Source organism: Enoplosus armatus, chromosome 6 (assembly GCF_043641665.1).
Source record: "Enoplosus armatus isolate fEnoArm2 chromosome 6, fEnoArm2.hap1, whole genome shotgun sequence".
Lineage (NCBI taxonomy): Eukaryota > Metazoa > Chordata > Actinopteri > Centrarchiformes > Enoplosidae > Enoplosus > Enoplosus armatus.
Genome location: NC_092185.1, coordinates 26,059,661 through 26,071,813, shown reverse-complemented (window position 1 = coordinate 26,071,813; position 12,153 = coordinate 26,059,661). Strand labels below are relative to the sequence as shown.

Here is a 12,153-nt window from a genome sequence, read left to right as displayed (position 1 = left end):
AGCCCCTCTACTGGTATGCAGTAACAAAATTGTCATTATGTTGCACGTTACAGCTACAGACTGTATATAAAGATGGACGACATGACAGCTCCCTGAAAGTGAAGCCAAAATGTCTCGATCGCCCCCCTGGTGGCTGGCCGCAGTATAGGTCATAAACCCCGCCCCCTCCATGTTAGCGGATGGGACAAGGACCAAACTAAAAAAATCAAAGTACACGTCATATACATTTTTCCCAAAGATGGTTTCTGTCATTTTAGGTAGTTCTTATCACGCTGATGTTTGTTCAAGTGTTCATTTTTCTGATAAGTTTGGTTTTCATTAGTTATTTGATATAAAAGCGGAGAGAGACCTCATGATTGACAGTTGAGACTGACTGTGGGTGTGCTTGCGATCAGGTCGGGTGGGTGTACGGGCGGGACCGTGATACCGCTGCTCCACCACCCGATCGCTGCGCAGACTCTGGCTCCAAATGACGTCACCAGTGCAAGATGGCAGCTGCCGTATGCAGGAGAGTCAATATTTTATATTTATATTTATATTATATATAATCAGTGCTCTCCAATTGCTACTATCAAATTGTTAATTTGTGATCATTTTTGCTCTTAAATCACACATTTTTGCTCTTGAATTACTTAATTCACCTTCAAATCAAAACAAAGGGATGAATTTAGCGTTTGCAGCTGCTAGCCTGCCACTAACATTCAAGTTTCTGTCACAGCAGAAACTGAAGCTAAGTTAGGGTGGAAACCCACTCATTCTTTCAGACTAATATTGTAAGGTTGTCACATTCATTACATTGCACCTTGCTCCATCTGCACGCTTTTGTAAACAGTTGTGATGCGACACTGGATGTAGTTTCAGCAACCCTAGCTAGCTTTGGCTTAGCTGCACATATACCACTGTGTAATGTGAAGTGCAAATTATACAGTGACAGTCTTAAAGCTGCTAGTCAATGTTGTGAACTTTAACCCCCCCAATCCAGAAGGTGGCGGTAATAACAGCAAAGAAACAAGAAGAAGAACTTTAACCCCTGACCCGGGCCTTATCCTCCATTTCCTTTTCGGCGAACTCAAATAAATGGACACAAACTAAAAGAAGCTTCTTGCGATCGCTGTTATGCAGCAAAGACTGCAAGCCAGACGACCAGTCTCTCTTCCATCATCACAGTTGCTCTGTAAACAGCGGAATGCTACAATGCTCTTGAAGTTCTTCTTGTGGGGGCGTCTTCTGGTCTGATCGGCGGACTACATGAGCGGCCCCCTCAGCTCTACAGAGAGCATTTTTCAGTAATCAGTTTTGCTTTTTTACAGCCCACGACTTAACTGCTTGGTTTAGTCTCACTGCTCTCATCAACCTCTTTCCAGCAGCAGCTGGCAGTGGTGTTCAGTGAAAACGCTCTGATGAAGCCACTGTACTAGACTAGCTGCTGAACATAGTGGAGCATTTAGCAGCTGAAGTGTCAGACATCTCTCTCAGGAGTTGGTTGCAGTCATTGTATACTTTTTCATTATGTCGTTATTATTATTACAGTTGGCATATGATCTCTTTTGCAAAGGCAATCGCCCACTCGTGCAAATCAATTGAATCTAATCCAGATGCAGAGAGAGGGAGAGACATCGAGAGACATGATTGGATCACATAGTAATAGTGGTTGTGTCTTACTCTTAATGGAAGGGGCAGGCCTCAGGCTCTTGGAGTGGAAACTATCTCTCCAAAATGCTGGACTGTACTGGTGATGGAGAGAGTAAAAGCGAGAGGAAGAACCAAAAATGGAAAAATCAAACACGTAAATGAATGAGTTAATGACAGACAGAGAGACGGGGGTGTGTGTCCCTTACGTCATCGGTTGGGAAGTCGCTGTCGACCAGTCGGAGCTCTGGGATGTTGATTCTCAGAGCGATGCACGGATTTTCTTTCAAAAGGCAATCCTTAACGGCAAATAAATGAAAAACATCACCAATTATGAGGGCAACATATTGAACATATTTACACACAGTGTTTCTCATAATATATGATAATACCAATAATAACGCTGTGTAATTATATACAATATGTACAATATTTAAGGAGATATTCTTGTGCGCCATCTTATACAGAGTGACATCAAGAAGAAGAGTTGGATTTATGGGAAGTTGCGTTGTTTTACTTTGGATGGCGCTAGCTGCTTCCCCCTTGCTTCTAGTGTTTGTGCTAAGCTAGGCTAACATCCTGGACTCTCTGTACTGGACCCGCAGAGATGATGGTGTATATTTTACCATATAGTAAATATAAAATATATGGAGTACAGGAGCACTTCACCACACACACACACACACACACACACACATACATATATAAATGAAACACAATACACACACATTTACCATTTTGTCCCGTGCCATTGTCAGGTCCTGTAGCACCTGCTCCATGATGCTTTCAGCCAGAGAGACACTCAGTGTTTGTCTCAGTTCACTGGACACGCGGATCAAAAGAGAGGACAGGGGAAATAGACAAGCTTGATTGCATCAGTTTGAGGGGTGAAAGCAATAGTTATAACGAATCAGGTATTTACAGTAATAAGACAATATTGGCTAATTAATATCCGTATCGTTGTGTTTCAGTACAGACTTGAACACATTTACTATAATCCAAACATAACTTAGAGCAGTCCAATATATCAGACACACACTTATCTGTCACGTCCATGATGTATTTAGCTTTGCTTAGTTAAGTCGTGTCTTGTTACATAACAAACTAGTCAATGATACATCCAAGAATCAACTCAACCTATGAGGACAAGCCTTTAGAGTCGCTGGACTGCATCGTATTGTTCAGTGTGTGTGATATTTCTTGCTACTTGTAAATGAGGTGGACTAAATATTAACAACACAACTCTCCAGCACAGTTGCCTTTGTGTCGGGACAGGGAAAGCCAAAACAAATTCTGTAAAACATTTCAAACCGAAACATTCCGGTTGAAATGTTTTAGGTTTACAGTGAGCAAGTATCTGCTTGGTGATTTTTGGTAAATAAAACCAAAGTAGACGGTTCTGATCTATTGAAAGACACTTTTCTATTTCTTGACTTCTCTCAATTGACACCCAAGGCTTCTTCAACAATCAGCGAGGCCCCTTGCATTCTACAGTTCTCTAAAAATGTTAGAATATTTGTTCCTCAAGAGAGGGACTAGAATAGAAGTTTTAAGTCTGAGCCCAGGTCCAGGTCAAGGTACCTTGCTTTGCCTGCTGCCACCATGACCTGACCCCAGATAAGCAGAAGAAACTGGATGGATGGAATAGGAGTTTTAGGCCAAGTGACTCCTAGAACCAGGGTATAGCTCTCTTGGTCCTTTAATTCTCATTGAGAACCTCTAACATATACTGATATCCTCTGGCCTCCTGAAAGGTGATTAGAGACACTGGGGTTAGGCATTCTTTCTCACCCTGGTGCGCTACTTCAGTGCGTAAATCCTTGAACAAACCTGACAACCTAGCAGACAGGCAGGAGGTAGCGTAGTAGTCTTTGTAACTCGAGCCGCATGGCAGTATTTGTGAGCGTTGAATTAGCACCAAACCAACAGGAATGGGATTTTGTTGGACCGTGGCCTAGGCTCCTGGGCAGTGCCCAGATTGACGTTAGATTTTGGAGTCCATCAGAACCGGTTAACAGTATTTACCTCTCATTTACAACACAGTCAGATCGTACAGTATCCATGGTGATTATACAGTGTAAATTCGGTTTATTACCGCAGTCTGTTGCCGATGGTCTGCCCTGCGTTCTCCACCAGAGTGCCTCTCAGGAACGTGTGTGTCTGCCTGCTTCTTTTGGACACGCACTCTGACAGACGCTCGCACACAGTAAACCGCTGGACCAGCCGCGGACACGCTGCCTCCGCACACTTCATCAGGCCTTGAGCCAACTCCTGGAACACAAACAGACTGGGACTTGAGCATGGCCAAGACGGGCATCGAGTCAGGACTGACAGACAGACGGAAATGTTTTTTTCTAATATTTTAGAGATTCACTCGGGACTATCCACTGGATATTAAGGTATAACTGGAACATGGAATCGCCACTGCTGATGTGAAGTAGTGGTAGTTTGTAAATGTGGTTTTACTTGAAACAGAATTCTGCTCCAAATCCAGGAGCCACATTTATTATCAAGTCTTTCCATGCATAGAATCATGTAATCACAGGTATACTGATTTAGAGCCACAACAATTCCATTACTATCGTTAACCAGATCAGATAGTAAACTGAAGACATGCTTCACCCTCTACCCGATAGGGTGCCGGGTGGCCCGCCGACCGTTTTGTAATTCACAATGAAAATAAATTGATTCACACTGGGAATGTTTTTGTTTGTTTATACCAATTAGTAAATGTTCAATAATGTCCCTCAGCTGTTACTTGGGAAGTTGCATGTTAGCCTGTCAGCGATCTGTGCAGTGCGCATTAGTGTTTGGTTTCAAAAAGTTCATGTACGCCTGACCTAAGAACACTAATGCCCTCTACAAGAAGGGCCGGGGCCGTTTTTGGAGGCGGCTGAGGTCCTTCAACATCTGCCGGACTATGCTGAGGATGTTCTATGAGTCTGTGGTGGCCAGTGCTATCCTCTATGCCAGGGGTGCCCAATACGCCGATCGCGATCTACTGGTCGATCGCAAAGGTAGTGTGGGTAGATCGCACGGCATTAAAAAAATAGACGTCAGCCTATCATCCATCCGCACTATGAAATTTGTCACTTGATTGACATACAGGGCAGCCAGTCTGACATCTGATCTTTTCAGTAGGTAGATCATTTTGACTTGGTCAAGTAGCTCGCAAGTAGCTCGCATGCTGAAAAAGTGTGTGCACCCCTGCTCTGTGCTGTTGTATGCTGGGGGCAGCAGGCTGAGGGTGGCGGACTCCAACAGACTCGACAAACTGATCCGCAAGGGGCCAGTGACGTTGTTGGGGGTGGAGCTGGACTCTCTGACGGTGGTGACAGATGCTGTCCAAAGCTGCAGGTCATCTTGGAAAATGTCTCACATCCTCTCCATGATTCAGTGGGAGACTCATTCCTCCCAAATGTACAACTGAGAGTGTCAGACACTCAGAAGAATCACTTATTTCACCTCTGTCAGAATCTATTACCTCATTATTTACTCTATTTGTACCTGTGCAATACATACATATACATTGTTATTGTATATATTTTTTATTTTTCACTTAAATATTGTAAATGTATATATTTTTTTTATATCTTTTTACATTTTTTATATCTTATATTTTTTACAGACTTCTCATTTCTAACTCCATGCTACTTTTTCTATTCTTGAATGGGAGCACCTGTAACTTGTCTAATTCCCCCCCCCCCCCCCAGGCATCAATAAAGTATTTCTGATTCTGATTCTGACCTGCTCTGGGCACGTGGGAGAGGTTTGCCTTCAGGGATCATGCCTTTTAGGAACACCTTTCCAATAAACGGCACTATTTTGTCATCTCTGGATGACACTGAAGTGACCATGTCACTGCATTTTGCGCATTGGCTTTTTTGGTTTTTTTTTTACCATCTTTTTTTCCCCCTCACTTGCACCAAATAAATCACATTGCTATAGTTTAACCTCATTTAGCAGTATTTCAACTTATTGTATAAAATTGTTTGTCTAAAGGGATGTTGTTGGCCAATTATGAAGATTTGGGGGTCTTCTTTTTCATGTAAATGAGCCTACTCATGCTTGAGCAGATGGATGTGTGCACACTTGTTTGATTAATACAAAATGTAATTTGGTCTGTGCACGCTTTTGATAAATTACACTCCAGGTGAGCCTGCTACACAGTATGTCTTTTAACTGACTGTGGAATGAGTAGAAATCTTTAAATAAGCACTGTGTACAGTTGATTTTTTAATCCCACACCCTTCAGAAACACAACAAAATAAGTCTTTTTATCTAAGAATCTAAGAAGAGAGCGTAAATGACCCGATTGTTATATTTTAAAGCAAAAACAGTATTCATGTTCACTGTTACTAATGTATTAATATCTGTCAACACTGTCTGTAAAATGGTTCGACAACACGGATGATGCTTAGCCGAAGATGGTTACCTGGAACACCTATTCAACAAACCAATGAAAGTACCCACTTGTGTGTGAGCTTGTAAATGTCAATTGGCAGAGGTATCAAAGAGTCACCCTGTTCTGGAGTCAGAGTCACTTTGATAAGGTGTACAGTGAGAGTATTTAAAGGTGTACCTGTATGCTTCTATTGAACTCGTTAGTCAGCGCAGTAGCACTGTCAGCGAGGATGCAGTTCACCGAGTCTCCGTCGGAGGCACACTCCCTGCCTGCCTCATACAGAGAGGGAAGCAGCTGCATGGGGAGAGGCAACAAAAACATTAGGGGCATGAAGCCTCATTTATACCCCCTGGCCACTTTATTAGGTACACCTATACAATCTAATGCAATCCAGTACAACAGCTCTGCCACACATTCCACCTTTACCTATATGTTTCTTACGGAGGTCGTGGTGGTGGTGTACCGGAGTGCATTTTATTGTGTTTCTAATGTTATCTCCCCCTCATGTTTTGTAGATGGGGTGAGCAAAAACATTAGAAACACCAAACAACAAGATTGTATTAGATTTTAAAGGGGAAACGGCTCAAAATGACATCATTCATAAGTGGTTTTCCAAAGCCCATCTGAGCAGCCTGTACCTTGAAAGACTCCCTGGCATTGTGCAGCACCTCGTGTGCTGTCAGGACGTCAGCCTGGACCTCCTGGAGGTGGCAGTGGTTTAGACGCTGAAGGCCGTCCTCCAGCTGCTGACACAGACCCTGGACCAGCTACACAAATGGAGGACAACCCGACACAGCTGAAGGTACGGCCTTTGACTTTATTCTCCACACTTCTGCATGTGTAACTATTTTAAAGAACATTTGCTGGAATGAGTGCTTTATTTTGGGGAACCTTAACCAGCATAATAAGTAACAAGTTTAAATTCAATATTTGAACAAAACGCATTCTACTGACAGTCGCTATCTAAAAGATATTAGTATTTTAACACCTTTATTCTTTAATATACTGTATTAGAGTCAATTAGCAGAATTGTCGACTACTGTTGTATGTATATGTGGTATATTTCTGTTACACTTCTCACCTTTTCAGATTGTGGTGCTCTAAACACTTGCTGTCGGTCCACTCTGTCAGACTGTCTCAGGTTGTTTCTGTCTAAACACTGCTGAATCTGCACACACACACACACACACACACAGTGTACACTGAATAATTGTTTTGTTACACATGACACAACATTGTTAACCAGCGTCCCTCACCGCCACAGCGGCTTGATGCACCATCACATCCACTCTTGCTGTTCTCCCGTACCCCCAGTTCACGCCTGACATCCGAAACATACCCAGCTGCTATCAGCGAAAATACACTAATAGTCACAAAAAGTACATTTCAAAGCACAGACCAGAACACACTGATAGTAGAAGGGGAAAGAATTACAAAAACTCCCCCCTAACTGTTCAAAAACACCTAAAACGCTACATGTACACTTTTCATACACACAGAAAGACAGCATGCTAAGGCAAACATGTGAGAAATGACAAACGCATTGTATGTAGTACAGTATATCTTTCACCATTTGGAATAGGTTTGTGTAGGTGTTTTAGTCACATTTTCCAGCCCACTCGTGAAGTGCTAAACACTTAGACTCAGACACACTGACCTTGTGCAGGGCCTCTTTTGTTCTGTCAGGGTTGCTGCGGTAACTCTGTGTGATATCGGCCAGGGGGAGAGACACCTGCTGCAGAGTGAAGTTCCTGCACAACATAGAACCCTGCCATCAAAATTCACTATCTATTCAAATGGGGATAGTCTGCCATGCATACTGTGCAGTGCAGTCCTCGAGTGCCACCGCGAGGTTGGGGATTGTGGTTTTTAATGAAACGTCGAAAAAACTATTGGATGTTCACATATTCACGCCCCCCCCCCCCCCCCCCCCCCCCCCCAGGATAAGGCAGATAAAGCCTTTTTCCATCTGTTCTTTATGACCAAATCCCTGCAAAACTAATGACAATCAGCCTCAGCTACACTTTGTGCTTAGTGCTATCTAGCAAATGTTAGCATGCTAACACGCTAAAGTAAGATGTTTAACATGGTAAACATTATACCTGCTAAACATCAGCTTGTTGGCATTGTCACTATGTTTAGTTTAAAGAACCTCACCGCCTCGTTACAACCTCACAGAGCCGCCAGCACGGCTGTAGACTCTTGTTCTTGTTCCACTTTGGATTCTAATTTACATTAAGAGGTTGTTTACTACGGAGCCCCTGAAGTCCCAAAAGATCGTTTTATATCTTGTGCACAGAACAATGAACTATAGTTATGCCTCCTCCAACCAGTCAAGTTGCAGTTTACATCCATGTCTGTCCAGACTCATATAACATGATGTTATTGATGATACATATGTGTGATTCCAGTGAATATACATTGTTGAACTGATCAATGAAGGATTATCACAGAATCTGAAATTGCCCAATTCATTCTTAAATTATGGCTAAAAACCTATTTTGAGGTCACAGTAACCTTTGGCCTTTGAGTCAAGAGCGTCACCTGTTCAGTGTCCGACCAGCTGTGAAATATGGCCCTCAATTCTTGAGTTATGGCCAAAAACGTACTTTGTGAGGTCACAGTGACCTCGGATCAGTTCATCCTTGAGTCCAAGTGGCTGTTTGTGCCAAATTCCCTCAAGGCATTTGTGAGACACAATGCACAACACGTATATGAAGTATAATGACATGGCTTCCGGGGCTGTGTCATTTTCCTACTGCTTTGTGGTTACTACATTGTGAGTTCGGTCCATTGTCCAGGATGTAATTAGCGCACGTTGTGTGACTTATAGCATACCTTAGCTAACATGTACATGTGCGTGTGTCTGTGCGTGTGTATGTATGACCTCTCCAAGGCATCGGCCACATCCTGGAAACCCCTGGCAGTTACATTGTTTCTGTCCCAGGCTAGAGTCCTTGAAAGACAGAGAGAGGTCTGGTTAAAGACGGCCTACAGTGATCACCATAGTCTGGGTGAAGGAGGAGTAGTGCTTGATTCACAAAGTACACCATGCAACATCAAATGACAACACTAAACACTCTTGCAGCCAATCAAATACTACCTTTTAGTTTCAAGTAATGAAATGATGACATCTACTGGCAAACAGTGGACCCACAGCTTAGAGTGTGTGTGTGTGTGTGTGTGTGTGTGTGTGTGTGTGTGTGTGTGTGTGTGTGTACCTCAGACTGGTGTTACTCATCAGTGCTTTGGCCAGCATTTTGGCCCCAGTGTCGCCGATGTTGTTTCCACTGATGTCCACTTCGGCCAGAGCAGCGCGGCCACCCAGAGCGCTTAGCAGGATGTGCATCCCTGTCTTCAGCTTGGAGTCACACACTGATAGAGACTGCAAGGGCTGCACACACACACACACACACACACACACACACACACACACACATATAAAACCGTGGCATTCTAGTCTGTCAAGTATTGGGGGGAAAAAACCATTTACATTGAGAAAATTAATTGAAATATGGTAAGAAAGTAAGTATGGTAAATGATCCACAGTCCACTCATGTAGTGTACTGAATGCTCTGTACATGCATCACTTATTACTTACTACATCACTCACATCACTTAATGGGGAGCTAATATTAATGACTGAGAGAGTGAAATGAAATGTGAAAAATGTGTCACTCACACACTCTTCATCCTGAATGAGCTGAGCTATGCGATGAAGAACGTCAGTGAGTGCTCTGGTGGACAGAAAGAAGCACATATCAAACCACGAAAACAAGAAATATGACATAGACAAGAAAGGGAGGAAGCATGGAATGAAGGGGAGGAGCAACATTTTGTCAAAAATTTGGTTTCGAAAACATACACGTAAACCTGCAATTATAAACTGAATATTCCGGTTCGAGTTACGGAGGACTGGACTCAGCAGATGTGTGAGGTATTTTCAAGAGCATTTGGTTTAAGAAGTAGCCCAATGAAGACACAGACGAAGCACAAAAACCATGCATACTTCAGACGAGCGGGCGATATAATGAGGAAGAGATATAAGGTGGGAGACGCATTTAGGTTGTTTGCCAATTTACCTGATTGTGTTGTTATTTTTGCAATTTACGCATTTATAAACTTAATTTAAAACGATTTACGAGGGACGTTTAACAATGGTGACGCTATATAAACCTACAGCCAATTCGCGACGGTTCGAGCGTAACAACAGCTGCTCTGGTGTCTGTTGGGGAAACTCGCTGACGCAACGCGGTAAAACTGCACTTCTTCTTAGTCGTTTGTTTCATTGAAGTATCGATATGCAGAGGGACGTTTAAGGGAGTGTCCTGTGGGAGTGGAAATGAGGCCTGAGCATAAAAGAGAACCGTGTAATACCTGCCGCATCAAAAATCTCACGAAAAGTATGGTTACTTCTGTTTGGAAGCATAGGATTTTCATTTTGTCAATAAATCAATGAACTCTTGTCTGATACCAGGAGAAGACATGGTTGTAGGGTAAGTAAGGATCCTGCACAAAAAAAGCATTATGTTCCCCAGACCTGGACTTCATGGGAAAGTTTCTCCCCAGTGCGAGGTGTTGAAGAGAGTGACATCGGCCGATAGACAGAACCAGAGTCACCATGTCATTCTCAAAACCTGCAGCCAGACACGGGGAGAGAGGGTTGGAATTATTATGTCAACATTAAGACAAAAAATGGAGAGAGGAAGTGAGAACGGCAGCTGCATATTCCAGACAATGAAGGTGAAATCACGTCACAAGTGTTCTGACTCTCCAAATGGTCATTAACAACCCTTCATCAAGTCATTTCATAAATTCCCTGGTTTATATAACATCAAGTATATCCATATTTTAATGAATCCTCTGATTTGTCAGCACTGAGGTGTGTTAAATTTAATTGAATTCAATCAATTAAAATGCAGCTTCACAAACCAAAACAATGAGTATGTTTTCCTTCGTCTGCTAATAAAAACAACGTATGGTGTTATGTGTTATAAAGTAACCTGTAGCCTTAATGGGTACAGTAACTTTCCATTACAGTATTATAGTACTATTGTGTATTTCTAGAGAAACAAAATAAAGAGGCTACATTTGATAAATGAACTTTATTGCTTAGTTCAACTTCTATGTTTAAGGCCTTTCATTGTCATACTGGAGTCTCCGCTGGACAACCTATCGTTGTTACATGTAGGCACTTCTGGATTGCAGGGTTACGTGCGGTGATGAGTGTTGAAATTGGAGGTTTATTGTACATGTGGTATGATGGAACACTGCCATGGTTTTCCCTCTTTGAGCTGGTGTGTGTATATGCGTGTGGTTTTGCATACCATTGTCAGAAATATCCAGACTTCTGAGAACTGTAGCTTCAGAGATGTGCTCCTGTATTACCTGGGCCCCTGCTGAACGAAGCTACCCACACACACACACACACACACACACACACACAGACATGCAATAACTTGTTTACCGTGGCTTCCGCTACTCATCCCAAAAACAGTTTTTTGCATTTGTGTGTGAGTGTGTACCATACCTCACAGCTACTGAGGTCCAACTCGAGCCCAAAGAGACGAGTGTTGGTTGCCAGACCCTGTAGTAGTAACCTAGTTGCAAAACAAAACATATCTATGAAATATGGGGCAAACTAAAAAAAAAAAAAGTACACGTGAAATACATTTTCTATTATTATTATTTTAGGGTGTTCTTATCACACTGATGTTTGTTCAAGTGTTCATTTTTCTGATACTTTTGGTTTTAATTAGCTATTTTTTTGCTATAAACTATGATGAAACATTATGGGATTGACTGTGACCGAGCTGCCACGCAAGGTGCTGGTCTCCATCGGGAGCAACTTAGGGTTCAGTGTCTTGCTCGAGGACACTTTGACACAGCCGAAGAGTGGCTTCGATCACCCTTTAAACAGACCAATGAACCACGGACCTCCAGTTGATCAGGTTTTGTTGAAATGATTACAATGTGCGTTGTGTGTGTGTGTGGGGAGAGATAATAGTGCTGTCAATGCAAGAAATAATTACAGTAGTCAGTCATTGGCTTAAAGGGAGGTACGTTTTGTCAACCAGTCAACCATATGTTTGCATGATTGACAAGTGTCAGACTATCAT

The 12,153-nt window shown here is 42.6% G+C and overlaps 1 protein-coding gene across 1 annotated transcript in view; it reads right to left on the bottom strand.

The window, feature by feature from the left end:
* Nucleotides 1–12,153, bottom strand: part of carmil2 (capping protein regulator and myosin 1 linker 2) — a 47,554-nt gene that overhangs the window by 20,751 nt on the left and 14,650 nt on the right. Inside the window, exons 17-30 of the mRNA XM_070907108.1 lie at nucleotides 11,565–11,634; nucleotides 11,362–11,443; nucleotides 10,575–10,671; nucleotides 9,717–9,771; nucleotides 9,256–9,428; nucleotides 8,922–8,990; nucleotides 7,692–7,785; nucleotides 7,116–7,202; nucleotides 6,673–6,801; nucleotides 6,212–6,328; nucleotides 3,725–3,900; nucleotides 2,364–2,451; nucleotides 1,839–1,928; nucleotides 1,663–1,729 (exon numbers count right to left, since the gene is read on the bottom strand). Coding sequence (XP_070763209.1) covers nucleotides 1,663–1,729; nucleotides 1,839–1,928; nucleotides 2,364–2,451; nucleotides 3,725–3,900; nucleotides 6,212–6,328; nucleotides 6,673–6,801; nucleotides 7,116–7,202; nucleotides 7,692–7,785; nucleotides 8,922–8,990; nucleotides 9,256–9,428; nucleotides 9,717–9,771; nucleotides 10,575–10,671; nucleotides 11,362–11,443; nucleotides 11,565–11,634 — 1,394 coding nt within the window. The remainder of the gene's footprint in view (nucleotides 1–1,662; nucleotides 1,730–1,838; nucleotides 1,929–2,363; nucleotides 2,452–3,724; nucleotides 3,901–6,211; nucleotides 6,329–6,672; nucleotides 6,802–7,115; nucleotides 7,203–7,691; nucleotides 7,786–8,921; nucleotides 8,991–9,255; nucleotides 9,429–9,716; nucleotides 9,772–10,574; nucleotides 10,672–11,361; nucleotides 11,444–11,564; nucleotides 11,635–12,153) is intronic.